The sequence below is a fragment of the Neurospora tetraspora genome (genome assembly GCF_033439725.1).
Source record: "Neurospora tetraspora strain CBS 560.94 chromosome Unknown B0H65scaffold_5, whole genome shotgun sequence".
Lineage (NCBI taxonomy): Eukaryota > Fungi > Ascomycota > Sordariomycetes > Sordariales > Sordariaceae > Neurospora > Neurospora tetraspora.
In genome coordinates this window covers 3,243,065-3,259,341 of record NW_026944387.1, presented here as the reverse complement: position 1 = coordinate 3,259,341, position 16,277 = coordinate 3,243,065, and the positions used below count along the sequence as shown (strand labels likewise).

At 47.0% G+C, this 16,277-nt stretch overlaps 2 protein-coding genes and 1 non-coding gene across 3 annotated transcripts; 1 reads left to right on the top strand and 2 right to left on the bottom strand.

The window, feature by feature from the left end:
- Nucleotides 1–1,665: 1,665 nt before the first annotated feature.
- On the bottom strand, nucleotides 1,666–3,082 carry B0H65DRAFT_237080 (serine hydrolase FSH). Its single transcript, XM_062822274.1, has 4 exons — nucleotides 2,915–3,082; nucleotides 2,834–2,852; nucleotides 2,239–2,763; nucleotides 1,666–2,174 (listed from the first exon to the last, which is right to left on the bottom strand). The coding sequence occupies exons 1-4, from the start codon at nucleotides 2,954–2,956 to the stop codon at nucleotides 1,996–1,998; spliced, it is 765 nt and encodes a 254-aa protein (XP_062680813.1). The 5' UTR covers nucleotides 2,957–3,082; the 3' UTR covers nucleotides 1,666–1,995.
- Nucleotides 3,083–4,796: 1,714 nt separating this feature from the next.
- B0H65DRAFT_427862 (putative polyketide synthase) lies at nucleotides 4,797–12,182 on the top strand (the record flags this gene model as incomplete). The annotated part of the gene is made up of 8 exons (XM_062824712.1): nucleotides 4,797–5,520; nucleotides 5,620–5,830; nucleotides 5,930–6,135; nucleotides 6,209–6,415; nucleotides 6,495–7,178; nucleotides 7,256–10,908; nucleotides 10,971–11,291; nucleotides 11,358–12,182. The coding sequence occupies 8 exons, from the start codon at nucleotides 4,797–4,799 to the stop codon at nucleotides 12,180–12,182; spliced, it is 6,831 nt and encodes a 2,276-aa protein (XP_062680812.1).
- A 457-nt stretch (nucleotides 12,183–12,639) lies between these two features.
- Nucleotides 12,640–12,734, bottom strand: B0H65DRAFT_t299. Its single transcript has one exon. It is a non-coding gene; the product is annotated as a tRNA-Ile (tRNA).
- Nucleotides 12,735–16,277: the final 3,543 nt, after the last annotated feature.

The window sequence follows — 16,277 nt, the reverse complement described above, 5'->3', positions numbered from 1 at the left end:
TATCCCTCTTTAAGCGCCGGGCATAGGGCAGTAATCTGCCATGGACATGCCCCGTAAGCACGCATATGCCAGCATATGTGTCTGTCCAGTTGGTGAAAACTCGACGACATTGCCCACCACGTTAACTTACATACATTCAAGTGCATAGGACTCGGCCTTGTCCTGCTAGCTGCCTGCACAGATCTGCCCTGTGTCCGGCGCTCAAAGAGGGATAGCTTTTGGCGACTTTCGCGAGTTTCTACGGTATCCGTTTTTAGGTTCCAGGGCCTAACTGACAGAATCTATGTATTAGGTGCCTTAGGGTTTGGGTTTTGGAAGAGATTCGAACAGTCTACAATGCTAGAGGTGCCTCAAGTGTACTGATTATGCCTGATTTCCCTGGAACCTAAAAACGGATGGCCCGAGTCTTTGCGGTAGAGCTTTCACTAACTGAGCGGACATATATACAGAAGTATGCTGCTTCCTGTGCTTACTGTCGGGCGCTCAAAGAGGGATAGCTTTTTGCCAACTAACCGAGTTTCTACGGTAGGGAAGTGAACCAAAACTTGGATGGTGTAGCTTATCTTCAAGTGGCATAATGTGATCTGTAGCCAAGTTCTCTTCTTCTCGACGGCAACCGAGAAAGGAGAGTCAACTTGGCCGAGGTACGTGTTGGGTGCCCCAGCCAAGTTGTGGAATGAAGAAAGGAAATGGGCACACCCAGAGCCCCATGAGGATCCAGAAACACGTTTCACTTGAAAGGGATCCAGATCCCGATCCTCTGTGATTGGCGGCTATCAAAAGCGTATCTATCAGGTCTTCTGCGCGGGATAGGCGAAAAGAAGCGGGTTGGGAAATAGAGATACTTTGATACCCAGCTTGCAACACATCTGGATACCCTGGTCCCTGGAGAGTTGTATCGGTCTCGGATGATGGAGCGACAACGCTACAGTCGAGCTGTGGTAATGTCGCGACATATAGAGTAAGGCAGTGACTGGTTCAAAATTCGATGGAACAGTCGCATCCACGGTGACGGGTACCTCGGCCTTGCCGTATCACCCTCCCGTCTCTCAGCATCCCGCCCGATATCAAGCGAGCATGTGCCGCTACTGTTCTTCGTGGGACAATTTAGCCTCAATTGGCCTATAGCATTGCGGTTTCATGCCCTTGTTTATCGGTAGATGAGGTGAATGGGGTGGCCAAGGTAGTAGGGGCCCTGGGCCCTTCTGTACGGTTGTATACAGGCACAGGAATGTTATCTCCATAGGGAACTTTCAGTTTCCGTTCCCACTCCGATGCTGTTGAGGTTCTTATCTCGCTTTTTCTCCATGTGATTTCACTGCTTGGTGCAGTCATTGGTCTTTGAACGCATACCGCCTACTGGTTGGTCGCCAACATCGATCCAGCCGTTTGATTTCTTGCGCAGCCAAAGCTGTGACCATGTAGTGTCGAGAGGATCCAAATACCGCAAAGACTCGGGGCGTTCGTTTTTAGGTTCCAGGGAAATCAGGCATAATCATTACACTTGAGGCACCTCTAGCATTGCAGACTGCTCGAATCTCTTCCAAAACCCAAACCCTAAGGCACCTAATACATAGATTCTGTCAGTTAGGCCCTGGAACCTAAAAACGAACGCCCCGAGTCTTTGCGGTAATCGATCAATCTGCATGCCCCTTTACTATGTAACTGCAAAGTGTGCGTGTCACCGTCGCCGTAAGCTGCTCACAGTCGGGTCACTTGCATTCAGAGTGCCTTGGAGAACACCGGTAGCTTCCGAGACTGTGCCGCGACTGAAAGCCACTCAGTCCCAGTATGCTGCTACATGATGCCTCGCTTCGCTAGGCTTCAAGCCGGTTGCCCGGTCCTTGACGGCACCCGATATTGACCCATGTTGGCCATTCACTTGGTTCGCTTGATGCTTCGGTTAGGGAGTCTTTGTGTTACAAACTCGTCATTTATGGCTGGTTTCCGTTTACTGTTTCTGAGCGAACTGCTGTCCTTTGACATACACGCCACTCAGGCGTGGATTTCATAGAGGCAGGCAGCATCCCGTACCACATCAGCCAGCTCCTTTACAGTTTCCTTGTCCCGCGGCAACGTGTGGCCTTTGGCGTGATCAAAGAGATAGGCAGTATCGGGATCGCAGATATTGTAAAGGGCCAGAGATCCGTGGACATAAGGGTCCAAGGAGCCGACTAGAGTGCAGACGCTGTCAGCCAAGTATCCATGGATAGCATTCTGGTAGGCACTTTTACTCACTGATGTGACATGTAGGGATTTCAATCATGACATCGGACTCGTCGCTCAGAATCATGTGGTGGGTGTCTGGGTCGACGGGGGGCCAGCCAGCGAAAAAGATGGCATACTTGAACATGGGCTTGATGCCCTTTTTCTTGAAGCGCCTCTGCTCGTGAAGCAGAAGCGTGGCAGCAACGGTGGCGCCTTCCGAATAGCCAATGATGGCATCAAACGGGCCGCGCTCGTCCATGATTTTGATCAGGTATTTGAGTGCGTTGTCGGTACTGCGATGTGAGGTGGCGACGCCCTCGCTCATCAGCTCTCGCATGGTGTCCTCGGGGCTCTCACAGTCGGGAAAGTCCCTGATTCTGGCCAGGACGTCACCGTCTTCGGTCTTTTCCACATCCTGGTCGGGCTCGACAAAGCGGTAATAGGGCGGCTTTCCAAAGTACTCCTCGAAGCCCTCGGGCGGCACGGCTTTGCAGGGGCCGTGGATGAAGTGGAAGGTAGCCGTTCCATCCTCAGTCAATTCCTTGACGATGGGTGCTAGTTTGAGGTGTTGTTAGACTGGATATCCTTGTATGGAAGGCTTCTCTCTGTTTGGCGCCCTTCATACCTAGCTGAACCTGGAACTTCTGACATGAGTTATGTCTGGTCAGCAAGGCGGTCCATCAAAGAAAGTGTGCCATGTACTTACATCGGAGCTGCCATAGGCTCCCGGAAGACAGAGAAACCGCATTGCGATAAATATATGGCTTTCTTCTCCTCGCAATGAGCATAGAAAGCAATCACGCAGATCAACAGACTATAAAAGGCTGTGGGATGGAGAGAGGGGAGGCGTCAAGGGGAGGCGTCAAGCTGAGGGGGCATCAGATACACCACACTGCCTGGGTCTGGACCTGGACCTGTACATAGCAACCAGGGCATATTACATATACCTATGCGGTCTAAGTATGTCCCGTCCTCATGTATGACCTCATGGGCACCCCCAGCTAGGCGCCGGAGCAGAGGGAGTATGATAGATGGCCATTGCAGCTGAGCGCCCGGGGGATATCCGGCAGCAAGTCCCGATGGCCTTGACCTTGACCTTGACCGATTACAGATTCTAGAGCGTCGGGGACATGGAAGCCGCGTCGCCGCGATGTTGGTAGATTGCGGGGGGACGGAAAGTTAGAAGGATGTTGTGATATGTGGTTAATTAGGATGATACTACCGGGCATTGAGTGAGAGATTGCCCTTGGGTTGCGGGTTGCCTGGGGGGGCTGATTGAGCTTGATTGAGCTTCATTGAGGTGGACGCAGGAAAAGCTTGATGTGTTCCAGGTTTGGCGAGAGCTGCAGGTAGATGATTGTTCACAGGAGGTGATGACTTGGTTGGAGAGAAAGCAGAGAGAGGAGATGTTGGTTGGCATGCTCTGCGGGTCAGTACAGAAAGAGGGATTGATTAGAGGTACTGATACCTTGACTCTTAGCACTTATGTGCGGCAAGTGCCGTGTCTACGTGTGCTTTTTCGTTTCAGGTACCGTCCCATCCAATGCCGTGACAAGTACCGACCGATCAAGCCACCAATCACAGGGAGCGGTTAAATGTTATCGATAAGAAGCTTCATCAACGACATGCCTTCCGCTTCCACTTCCAACTTGGACAAAGACAACCTCGATGTCCACTCACTCGTCACTTCCGTATCTGTCAATATCCAGCACCAGGACATCGACCATGTGCAGCTTGTTCCTTCCCATCATAGAGGTTGTAATTACCTCACCTTCCACTTCCATTCGTCCCCGCTTTAAGCCGCGCAATGTCAAGTAAGCAACGTGCAGTCAGGTTTGCATGATGCCGTCGGGGCGCAGAATTGGAAAAAAGTTGCATTGATCATCGCTGTGACATGCCAACAACCACAGTCGCCCTCCAAGATGCCATGATACTCCCACCCTCCCGGCCTCGTCAATCCAACCTCTCGCCGGACACAGTCAAGGTGATCTGTTATTCCACCCACTCCCACATGGACGACACTCTGCGAGATTAGCCGCCGCACACGGGCCCGGGGATGTTACCTTGCCGGCGCTGGAGTCTGGACTACCTCCTTGAAGGTGTACATGGCGTGGATGGTGTGGGATGGAGATGCAGATTCACTTTGATTGTGAATAAGCGAACAGCAAGTTGGATCGGCCCTCGTTCCCCTGGCCATTGGCACCCAGCCTGGCCTGTTCAAAGCTCCCTTCGCCCATGGCCGTCCTCTCGCAGCTCCCTCGCAGCAGCCCGCTTCTCCCGAGACTTCAGGTTTGGGACTCGGTCGACAGCCTCCGCTCTTCAACCCAGGAGAGTCACTGCAGTGGTCTCGCATATTGTCTTCCTGCCAGATCGGGCCTGTGATCCCGATCCAATCTTGCACCAATGTTGCTCCCGTATATTGCCGTCTCTCCAGCTGCCGTCAGATAAGAGTCCAACTCCTCCGCTCTGTTGCCTTGCCCACTTCTGACCAAGAATATATGCCCATCACAACAGACAAGCTGCTGCCTTCCTGAAACAGCCAAAAGCCCTGACAAAGAGACAAGTCAACCCGACCTCCTTGGCCTTCAATGGCGCCCATTGCTGTGACGCCGGATAGCTCAACCGCCAGTCCTTCTGGCGACAGCTCAAACGGCTACTTTCACGTGCGTAATGGTGACGGCCATAACAGCATCAGCAACAACGGCCATGACCATGGCGAACACGCCCACTCGGCCGCCGTAGGGAATGGTCATTGCAATGGCAATGGTGCCCCTCCTGACGGCCTCCGTATCGACACCAATGGCCATGGCAGCTGGACTGCCGACTCTGGGCCCGGCTCGGGTTCCCCTCTCCCTCCCCCCCGCCATCTTCAAGATATGCCTATAGCCATTGTTGGAATGGCCTGTCGGATGCCCGGCAATGTCTCTACTCCGGCCGAGTTTTGGGAACTCTGCACTAGGGCCCGGTCCGGCTGGTCCGAAATCCCCAAGCAGAGATTCAACAGTGCCCGCTTCCACCATCCCAACCAGGGCAAAGGCGGCACCCTGAATTCCGTCGGCGGCAACTTCTTGAATGTCGACCTGGCTGCCTTCGATGCCCCGTTTTTTGGTCTGACTGAAAAGGAGGCCATTTCCATGGATCCCCAGCAGCGTCTTCTTCTCGAATGCACCTTTGAAGCACTCGAAAATTCCGGCATTCCAAAGCACACCATTGTCGGAAAGGACGTTGGCGTTTTCGTCGGCGGTTCCTTTCCCGAGTACGAATCTCATCTCTTCAGAGACCCAGATACCATACCTATGCACCAGGCAACCGGTAAGCATCTTTAGTTCCCTCCATCGAAACTACACCTGGTAGAGAGACATCAAAGATCTTGCGAGTCTGACACTTTGCTTTGTACATTGGCTTGAACAGGTTGTGCATATGCCATGCAGTCCAACCGCATATCGCACTTCTTCGACCTGCGAGGCCCCAGTTTCACGGCCGATACAGCATGTTCCTCTAGCATGGTAGCCATACACCTGGCTTGTCAGAGCTTGCGAACCGGTGAATCTAGCTCCGCTTTGGTCGGCGGCTGTCACCTCAACATGCTTCCTGAGTTCTGGGTCTCCCATTCGACTTGCAGGTGAGTCTAATACAACCAGCAAGGCTTCCCCTGCTACCATAGCGTCGCCTTATCGGTTGCATCTGATCGTTCCCAATGTTCTAACCATCACGGTCGCAGACTGCTCTCGGATACCGGCCGTTCATTTTCCTTTGACAATCGAGGCACGGGGTTTGGCCGTGGAGAGGGCTGTGGCATGATTGTCCTGAAGCCACTGGACCAGGCCATAAAGGACAATGATCCCATCAGGGCAGTCATTGCCGCAACTGGCCTCAACCAGGATGGCAAGACGCCCGGCATCACTATGCCAAATGGGTCAGCGCAAGGTTAGTCAGCACCCATAATCACGATAACTGATCTGACTCAAATGAGAAACTGACCCCCAATATCGACCTGAAGAGGACCTCATGCGCCAAGTATATGGCAATGCTGGCCTCGACCCGAATTTGTGCGGTTTTGTCGAGGCCCATGGAACCGGCACTAGGGTCGGTGACCCCATCGAAGCTACTGCCATTCACAATGTTTTGGGCCAAGACAGAAGCCCACGCAACCCTCTATGGATCGGCTCTGTAAAATCTAACATTGGCCATCTGGAAGGGGCTTCCGGTATGTCATTTTTACTCCGCTACTCTCAAACATTGGCCGCCCTATTCAAGACTAATGTGTCCTGCTTCTCCGTCTTCAGGTATTGCCGGTGTCATCAAAGCTGCCCTCATGCTTGAGCGTGGCTTCATCCTTCCAAACCATGATTTCAAGCAGCCAAACCCAAAGATCCCCTGGAAAGAATGGAACCTAAAGGTCCCGGTGACACAACGGCCGTGGCCGCGCGGCAAAAAGTACATCAGTGTCAACAATTTCGGTTTTGGTGGCACAAACGGCCATATTGTACTGACGGCAGCACCATTCCTGGGTTCCAGAACTTCGGGGTCCTCCCATGACGGCACCATCATGGCGTCGGATAAGTCAGGGCCAGGCCGCAAGCTTTACGTCGTCACGGCCAATGACAAGGCGGCTCTTTCGCAACAGATGAAGAACATCGTGGTCTACCTTGAGCAGAGGCCCGAGATCTTCCAGGTAGATCTGACCAGCAACCTTGCTTACACGCTTGGACAGCGGCGATCCCTCCTGCAATGGAGAGCTGCCATCCCCGCCATCAACTCCTTTGAGTTAATCGAAGCTATCAACGGAGAAAAGGTTATAACCGGTAAAGAAACCGAGCCTCTCAGACTTGGTTTTATCTTTACCGGTCAAGGTGCTCAATGGTATGCCATGGGTCGTGAATTGTACGAGCAATATCCAACATTCACCGCGAGTATTTTGCTGGCCGACGCCTGTTTAACTGCTCTCGGTGCGGAATGGTCACTTATTGGTAAGCATGGGTCGCCAACATAAAGTCCCTTACAGATCTTTGGAAGGATGTCACTAACTCAATTACTACTCTGGCAGAGGAACTCGGAAAAGATGCCAAAACCAGCAGGATCAGTGAGGCACATATCAGCCAACCATCATGTACTGCGGTACAATTAGCACTCGTTAACTTGCTACGAGGCTGGGGTCTGCGGCCAACTGCTGTGGCGGGCCACTCGAGTGGTGAAATCGCTGCTGCATATGCTGCGGGCATCGTTGACTTCGAGTCTGCCATGGCAATTGCCTACCATCGAGGCAGACTGATTCCTATTCTCAAACAAAAGTACCCTGAGCTTCAGGGTCGCATGATGGCTGTTGGAGGAAGCAAGAAGGAATTCATACCCCTTATCGAAGGACTACAAGCGAAGGAAGTCAGGATTGCTTGTTACAACAGTCCTTCCAGTCTAACCATTTCCGGCGATGAACCTGCCTTGGCCGAACTGGAGAGGATCTGCGAGAAGAGGCAGCTTTTCAACAGGCGTTTGGTCGTCGACGTCGCTTACCATTCCCACCACATGAACTTGGTCGCCAAGGATTACCGTGCTTCCATCGCCAGCCTTCAACTGCCAGCTCGAACTGACGTGCAGTTTCACTCTTCTCTGTATGGCCATCTTGTTGACGGTACCGATTTGCAGCCTAACTACTGGGTTGACAACTTGACTTGTCCTGTACGCTTCAGTGAGGCGTTGCAGAGCATGCTTGCGCCGGTCGGCGAGCACAAGCACGGAGTCAACATGCTCGTCGAACTCGGCCCCCATTCCGGGCTTCAAGGACCTATCAAGCAGGTGCTCAAAGAGGTCGGTGGAAGCGCACCAAAGATTCCCTACGCTTCTGTTCTTATTAGGAAACGAAACGCCGTCGAGACCGCTCTGGAACTTGCCGCACAGTTGTTCACCAGAGGGGCAAACCTTGACTTTAGTGCCGTCAACTTCCCTAAGCCAACCAAACCACCAACACTGCTGACAGATCTACCACGGTACCCCTGGAACCATTCTACCAGGTATTGGCAAGAGTCTCGTATGACAGATATGCACAAGAACGCGGCTGGTTCAAGGAGCGACATCATCGGTACCTTGGCCAACTACTCAAGCGATCTAGAGCCCACATGGCGCAACATCGTTCGCCTGGACGACCTGCCCTGGCTGCGCCATCACAAGATTCAATCCTTGATCATGTTTCCCATGTCTGGCTTTCTTGCTATGGCTATGGAGGCCGCCTCCCAGAGGGCGAAAAGCAAACACTGCTCATTTGATAGGTTTCAGATGAGAGATATTGCCATAACAAAGCCCCTAGTGATCCCAGACAACGACATTGAGGTTACAATCAGTCTTCGTCCGCACCAGGAGAGTATCTTTGTTTCATCTGAGACGTGGGACGAGTTCAGGGTGTGCTCATGGTCTTCTGGCCAAGGTTGGATAGAGCATTGCGTTGGTTTGATCGCAACGGTGAAAACTACGGACAATCATGTGGTTCAGGGCCTACAGACCGGTAATGGCTTTGAAGACCACCTACATTCTGTTGCACCCACCATCGACAACACACAATGGGCTTCGGTCAATCCCCAGCACATGTACGAGACCCTCAACAAGCTTGAGGTTGTGTACGGGCCTACCTTTCAAGGTCTCAACAATATCAACGCATGCGATACACAGTCGACAGGAGATCTTGTTGCTCCAGATGTCGCGAAAGAGATGCCGGGTGGGTACTTGACCGAAGCCGTGATACAGCCCGCATTTCTCGAGTCGCTCATTGGCATGTACTGGCCAATACTTGGGGCCGGGCGCCGGCAAGTCGACACGGTCTACCTACCGTCCTCGATTGAGTACATGACTCTCTCTTCAAGCATAACCCAACTAGCAAACGAGCCTGGAAATACGCTCCGCGCCGTCTGCAAGGGCGAGGTCTTTCCTGGCATTCATCGGCCGTTCAAGGTTCACATGGTTGCGGCCCCTGCGGCTTCTCTGGAGAGCACGATTTCAATTGATGGCTTGACAGTCTCTCCTATGCTGAACGGAGATACTCTAGAGAAAAGCAGCGCTCCTCGCGACCTCTGCTACAAACTGGAATGGGAACACATTTTGAAGCCTGACCATATGAGAAATCAGCTTCCTGTTGGTGCCCAGATTGTAATCATTCACGAGGATTCCAACTTTCAGCAACTTGTCGCTCTGGGGTTGGCGAACGCACTCGAGCAAGCCACGGGAAGGTTACCTGAAGTCGGTAAGCTCGACACAGTTGATCCAGAAGGAAAGACTTGCATCTTCCTAAATGAGCTGCATCATCCTTTCCTGGCCACTCTTTCGCCATCGCAGTTCTTTGGCTTGCAAAAGCTTTTGATCGGGGTTGAAGCCATTCTATGGGTAGTCAAGGGAGCCTACGACAAGTGCACCGAACCGGAAGCAAACATGGTTACCGGCCTCAGCAGGTCCATCCGTTCGGAAACTGCACTTCGGTTTGCTACACTGGATCTCGATGCGGCCTTGCCCCTCTCGGAAGCTAAGGCCGCAGAGGTGATTTTCAGCGTCTTCAAGATCGCTTTTGGGTCTGCTTCCTCGTCGATGAGTGAACTGGAGTTTATGGAGAGGGAAGGATCCCTTTTCACCCCGCGTATCACCCATGACAGAGAGACTGACGAAGAAGTGCACAACCTGACAAATCCAAGAGCCTTAGAGCCCACCGCTTTTGGTGACAACGGCCGACTTCTGAGGCTAGAGATCTCTGCGCCCGGTGCTTTGGATACACTTCACTTTGTCGACGATCACTCACTGGAATTGCCGCTGGCAATTGATCAAATTGAGATTGAGGTCAAGGCTGTCGGCATGAATTTCCGGGACGCCATGGCTGCAAAGGGTCAAATTCCCATCACCATGTCGGGTGCTGAAGCAAGCGGGATTGTTATCGCTGTTGGGAGCAGTGTCTGCGCTTTCAAGGTTGGCGATCGCGTTGCAGCGCTCACCCAAGGCGCTTTTGCGACACGAACGAGGGCAACTGCCAGCCTGGCATTCAAGGTCCCGGGACACATCTCCCTTGAAGCAGCTGCCACATTGCCCCTTGGATACTGCGTTGCATACTACAGCCTGGTTGATGTCGGGCGCTTGGCTGAGGGAGAAACAGTTCTCATTCACCAAGCAGCAGGGGCCGTCGGTCAAGCAGCCATTTGCCTCGCTCAGATGATTGGAGCTGAGATTTTCGCAACGGTTGGGAGTGCTGAGAAGAAGGAGCTGCTCATCAATGAGTTCGGTCTCCCTTCCGATCATGTCTTGTACAGTCGCGACACTAGTTTTGGGCCTACTATTCGCCGTGCTACATATGGCAGGGGGGTAGATGTTATCCTCAACTCGCTGATCGGCGATGGCCTGCGGGAATCCTGGGAGTCTGTCGGCAAGTTTGGGCGGCTCGTTGACATAGGCAAGCGCGACTCTGCCTCGAAGCCTCGAATCGATGTATCCGCTGCCAATAGAAACGCCAGCTTTATTTCGGTTGACATCTTTGCTCTGCTGGCCGAACGGCCAAAGGTTCTCAAACGCGTGTTTGCCGATGTTGCCCGACTGCTCAGATATGGGAAGGTCCGGCCGGTGAGCCCGCTATCTGTCTTCCCAGTTTCAGATGTTGAGGGTGCATTGAAGATGCAACAAAGCGACTCTACTATCGGCAAGACAGTGGTGGCTCTGGGTGGGTCTGATCTTGTCAAGGTACGTCTATCAGAAGCCACACTGCACCTCCTTTCTACGTCAGTACTGACTCTAGGTCACAGGCCCCGCCATCACGCCGGTCAAAGGACCTCCTTCATTCCGATGCGACATATATCTTGGTCGGCGGCACCGGTGGTCTCGGAAGGAGTATTGCGCGATGGATGGCAGGAAAGGGGGCGAAGAACATCGTTCTTGTCTCGAGGAGCGGTTCCGTTACCGGAAAGGTCAAAGAACTTGTCGAAGACCTCTCCGTGCTGGGAGTGAGCGTCCATGTCCGCCGCTGCAATGTGGTCAACAAGGCTGAAGTGGACGAGCTCATCCAAACTGGGCTAAGGGGGCTGCCCCCTATTAGGGGTGTTGTGCACGGAACGATGGTGTTACGCGTAAGTCCAGTGAACGCTTCGCCTAGCATCCAGCTGATGATAGTTATGGCTAACGTTTCTCTCTAGGACGTTCTTTTCGAGAAAATGACATGGACTGACTATACTGAAGTCATTGAGGGTAAAGTTCAAGGTGGTTGGAACTTTCATCGTGCATTGTTATCCTCGCCACTCGACTTCTTCGTGGCTATTTCTTCCGCAGCCGGTGCCGTGGGGAACCGTGGGCAAGCGGCATACAGTGCCGCAAACTGCTTTCTGAATGCTTTGGTCCAGTACCGGCTTGCCCATGGTCTTCCCGCGTCATCCCTTGACCTCACCGCTGTTTCCGACTCCGGCTATCTAGCTGAAGACCTTGAGAAGGCTGCTGAGGTAGCGAGGAACCTTGGGAGCGATACAATATGCGAGGCAGAGGTTCTCGCCCTGTTGCATGCCGCCATTAGTGGAAAGCTGACGTTGGCCTGCACAAACCATGCGATTACCGGCATGCGTATTACCTCTACAGTGCGACCGTTCTGGACCGAAGATGCGAAATTCAAGGCTATGCGCATAGCAGCAGAAGATGAGGCTGCAAAGAACGCATCATTGAACACGGTTGTGTCGTTCAATGCAGCTTTGAAGGGTGCCAGGTCACTCACCGAGGCCGAAAACGTCGTGTGCAAAGGATTGGTAGAGAAGATTTCATCCGTGTTGATGCTTGACGCAGAGGACATGGATATCACACGATCTCTCTCACACTATCCCCTTGATTCTTTGGTTGCTATCGAGATTCGCAACTTCATTACCCGTGAGTTTGAAGCGAATCTTCAGGTGCTGGAGCTTCTATCAAGCGGGTCGATTCAAACATTGGCAAAGGCGGTATGTGCCAAGACGAAGATCGTCTCATTCAAAGGATAGGGACGTTTTGTATATCACCGTGTCGTCTTCTTGGTCTCTCCCTTAGTTCTTTCTCTCTATGTGTGTATATAGTGGGTGAAGAGCAATAGCGATTGGAGTGGCACAGGGACACAGTATCACCTATATCAATATCTCATTCCAGATTACAAAAAGTATCCGTTGATCTAACTAAGCCTGTCCGTCGTAATCCAAATGTTATATACTTGGTTGGAATCGACAATAACAGCGAGCCTCTACACGTCGTCTACATCGTGTAAAAGACTAGCAAGAAAAGACACTTGAATCCTAAAAGGAAAGAACAAGAACAAAATATCATACTGTGTAATGAATAACGAGTATGATCATATTGCCTTTAATAACTGGACTGCATCAACGCTCGGTGGACGGAAACGATAAATTAGACTGGACTTTGTATCTAGGAGCACTTGGACATCGAAAACAGAAACAAAAAAAAAGCTGCTCGAGGCGGGACTTGAACCCGCGACCTTTGCATAACAAGTATCCTGAAATACACGTATAAGAGCAACACGCTAACCACTGCGTCACCCGAGCTTGAAAGGTTGTTACAAAACTCCGGGTTCTTACCTTATAAAGTCTCGGATTAATAACTTATATAGTGTCCTGCTACTGAGATAGTTATGCGCTCTCAGGCAAATAATTAGAGTAAGGCATTCAACTTGCGATAAGTACCTATTTGTACCTTTATAAAATATTTATAATTTTATAATTTTATAATATAATACTAAAGAATAAAAACTTGTTTTAAATTATTATAAATTTCTTTGTATACTATTATTAAATTTTTGAGTTTAATATACTTTATCTAACGCTAAGTAAGTCCCGGAAATCTATTCTTTAGTGGAAACACGAAGCGCTTTAATTCCTAATATCTCGCTGTAAGTCGTATAGCTTCTTAGAATACAAATTTGAGGTAGAGTATTCTAACTAGTTATTTTCGTCTAAAAATTAAAGTAAAGTATAATATTATTTGAAAGTTTTATTCGGGTCTAAATATACTTGTATAAAACTGTACCGGTAATTTACGTTTTATAATCTAACTTTTTATAATTCTTAGGATTACGCATTTATTTTTTAAAAAAATCTACGGATTAATTTCAAAATTCTAGAACTAATCGGTAACTTTTATTATAACGGCGCGTAAAATAGAAGCGTAAGTGCAAAGACTCTTACAAAGTATAACGTGGATCGAAAATATTAAATTAAAGAAGAAGTTTAATTAGGAAGGTTTTATAACGGCTAGCACCAGTCGTTATAAATTCTATTCACGGGTTTACTTTATTCTAAGCTTAGTTCTAGAACCTTTACAAGATAGCTTCCATCTACAGGTGTAATTTAGGGTGGAGCCTTTCTTTCCAAAAGTCGTAGGTATAAAATCTTGTCCTTCCTATCTAGCCTTCCCTTTCAAGACTTCCATATTTTCTAAACTTCTTATTATTGATCCAAATTAATTATAAGTAGTATGGTCCTTATACTCGTACCTATCCTTAGCTACGCGTCTTATTATAAGAAATTCCTTTATTAAATAATTTTAGGAGCAAATTAAATAGGTCGCTAAACGAAATTCTCTTTCAAGTAAACCCTTAATAGCGACGACGCTAAAGTCTAACTATTACGTAGCGTGGTACTATTAGGGGTAGGGTAAAAGATATATTATTATACGAAGAAGAGGAAAGGGAAGTATATATTACGGGGTAAGGCGATATTAAACGTTAGAGGTAAATCAAGATTTTTGTAATTGTATAAAGAAGAATGAAAATTATAGAATATATACGTAGTTCGTAAGGGATAAATTTAGCGGTGAACCTATAGTACGTATACGTAATTAACCTATTTGCTACTTCCGTATTAAAGCGGTAAGGTATTAACTATAATAGTATAGCTAATTAGACAGCGTATATCAATTTAATAATTATTCTTGTAGTATTATAAGGTAATATAGCTATATAGTATACACTTTCAATATTCGTTGGCAAGCGAACATCGTCCTATCTTTTATAGGTTTGGCGGACTCGGCTATAGTGCACGCCGGTCCTGTTGTATGTAGTAATATTGTAATTAAATAATAGTTATAAGTTAACCCTATAATATTTCCCCGGGTAGAAAATGCCTTCGGGGTTTAAAAATATATTAAGATTATACATTATTATTACGAGGCTAGCGCTTAGTACTAGCATCTAGCACTTGGCCAAACGACCTATACCACTCTATAATACCCTATAGCACTCTATAGCACTCTATAGAACCCTATAGAGCTCTATAGTACGCACTTTATAATTCTTAAATAGGGAGGCTACTTTAAGTAGCTAGGCACCTATATATATGTATACGGCTATTTATATTATAGGATATTCCAGGCAGGTGCCTAAATACCCCACTCTATCTTAGCACATACTCTATTGAGCGTGGGACTGCTCTATCGAGCAAAATATATTATATAAGAGTATTCTCCCTATTAACCTCCGTTAAAGTTAATTAGATTATTAATTTATATTATATTAACCTAACGTTTTTCTTACTCGCACTCTATAAAGTCGTATACAAAGTCCTAAATTAAAGCTTTCGTTCGTACTTATCTTCAACTTTCTTTAATAAAACTATCGTTAACTGTTATATATTATTATTCTATCTAGTAACCAATTATTCATTCTATTATTCTATATTAGCATCACTTATGAAATATCGCTTCATATAATAAATAGTACTTATAATTTAATTTTAAACCGACCTTATTATTCTTTATATCCTTTTTTATTTGTTCCTTTCGTAAAAGAGGAGATTCTATCTTTATTTTATTAATTTTAATAATAATTTATTAAATTTATGACCACTTATTTAATTTGCCCTCTTAAATTAAATACTCACCTATCCCGCTTAATTTTAAACCTTTTTTCTTTATAACTTTTTTATTATCCTTTTAAATTTCAAAACTAACCTTTATAATATTAAACGGCAACGCTATTCCTTAAACAACTTTTAACTTTTAAAACGATAATCTAATATATAAAATATATTAAATCTTTAAATTTATAATAATCCAATCCCAACTTTACTATAAAGAACGTTTTACTTTTCCGGCCGCCGAACTTTTTATTAAAACCGCTAAGCTTCGCCTTGATATAAAAACCGACTAAATTAAAATTTAAAAATATTAAACTAACGAGATTAATAATAAAATTTATAATAAAAATTAGATCGTTAATATTAATACAACTAATAAAGAAGTTTAAAAGATTCTACGTAAATATCGTAACTTTATTACTAAATACCCTTTTAAAGGATATTAAATTTAACCTTTCCCTAAAAAAAGAAATAGCGCTTCTACTTAGTTTAGAAAAAAGTATTAGTAATAATATATAACTAAATTAAAAATTAATAATAATAAAACTATTTAATACCAAATTAACGACGATACTATTAAAATAGCTGTTGATATACTAATCCCCCCCAATATTAATAATTCTATCGCCTCCAACTCTTAATCTTCGCCCAATAACTTTTCCAATACCGTTGAAATAGTTAACGCGCCGCCTCTCCTAAATCCTACTCAAATTCCTATTCCTCCTTCTTTACTACTAATTCCAATAGAATAATTTTTTTACCCCAATTAATCCCTTCGTCTACTTTCGCCTACCGAATCCATTATTTCCTACGCTAATTCAATTATCGAAATTACTACTAATCTTACTTAGTAATTTACAACTAATCTTATTATTAAATACTTTATTAATATAGCGTAAAGAAAAATTCTAATTAAATTTGTTTAAAAATAATAATAAGAACGAGTTTTTGTATAGTTAGAACTGACTATAACTAATAAATTCCTAATTCATTTTATTAATCTAATTTAAAATACTTCATACTTTACTTAAAATAACGTAAAGCCTAATTTTAAATTACCTACTCCGGCCGCCGCTTAACGTAATCCTCCTTAATAAACTGATAATTCTATTATTAATCGGCCTTAACGTACCGCCAACCTTATTAATATTATTAATAATACTATTATAATTAGTATTAAAGATCCGCGTAATACCGCTAATTTTATTAACTATATAAAAAACCTTCAAATCAACT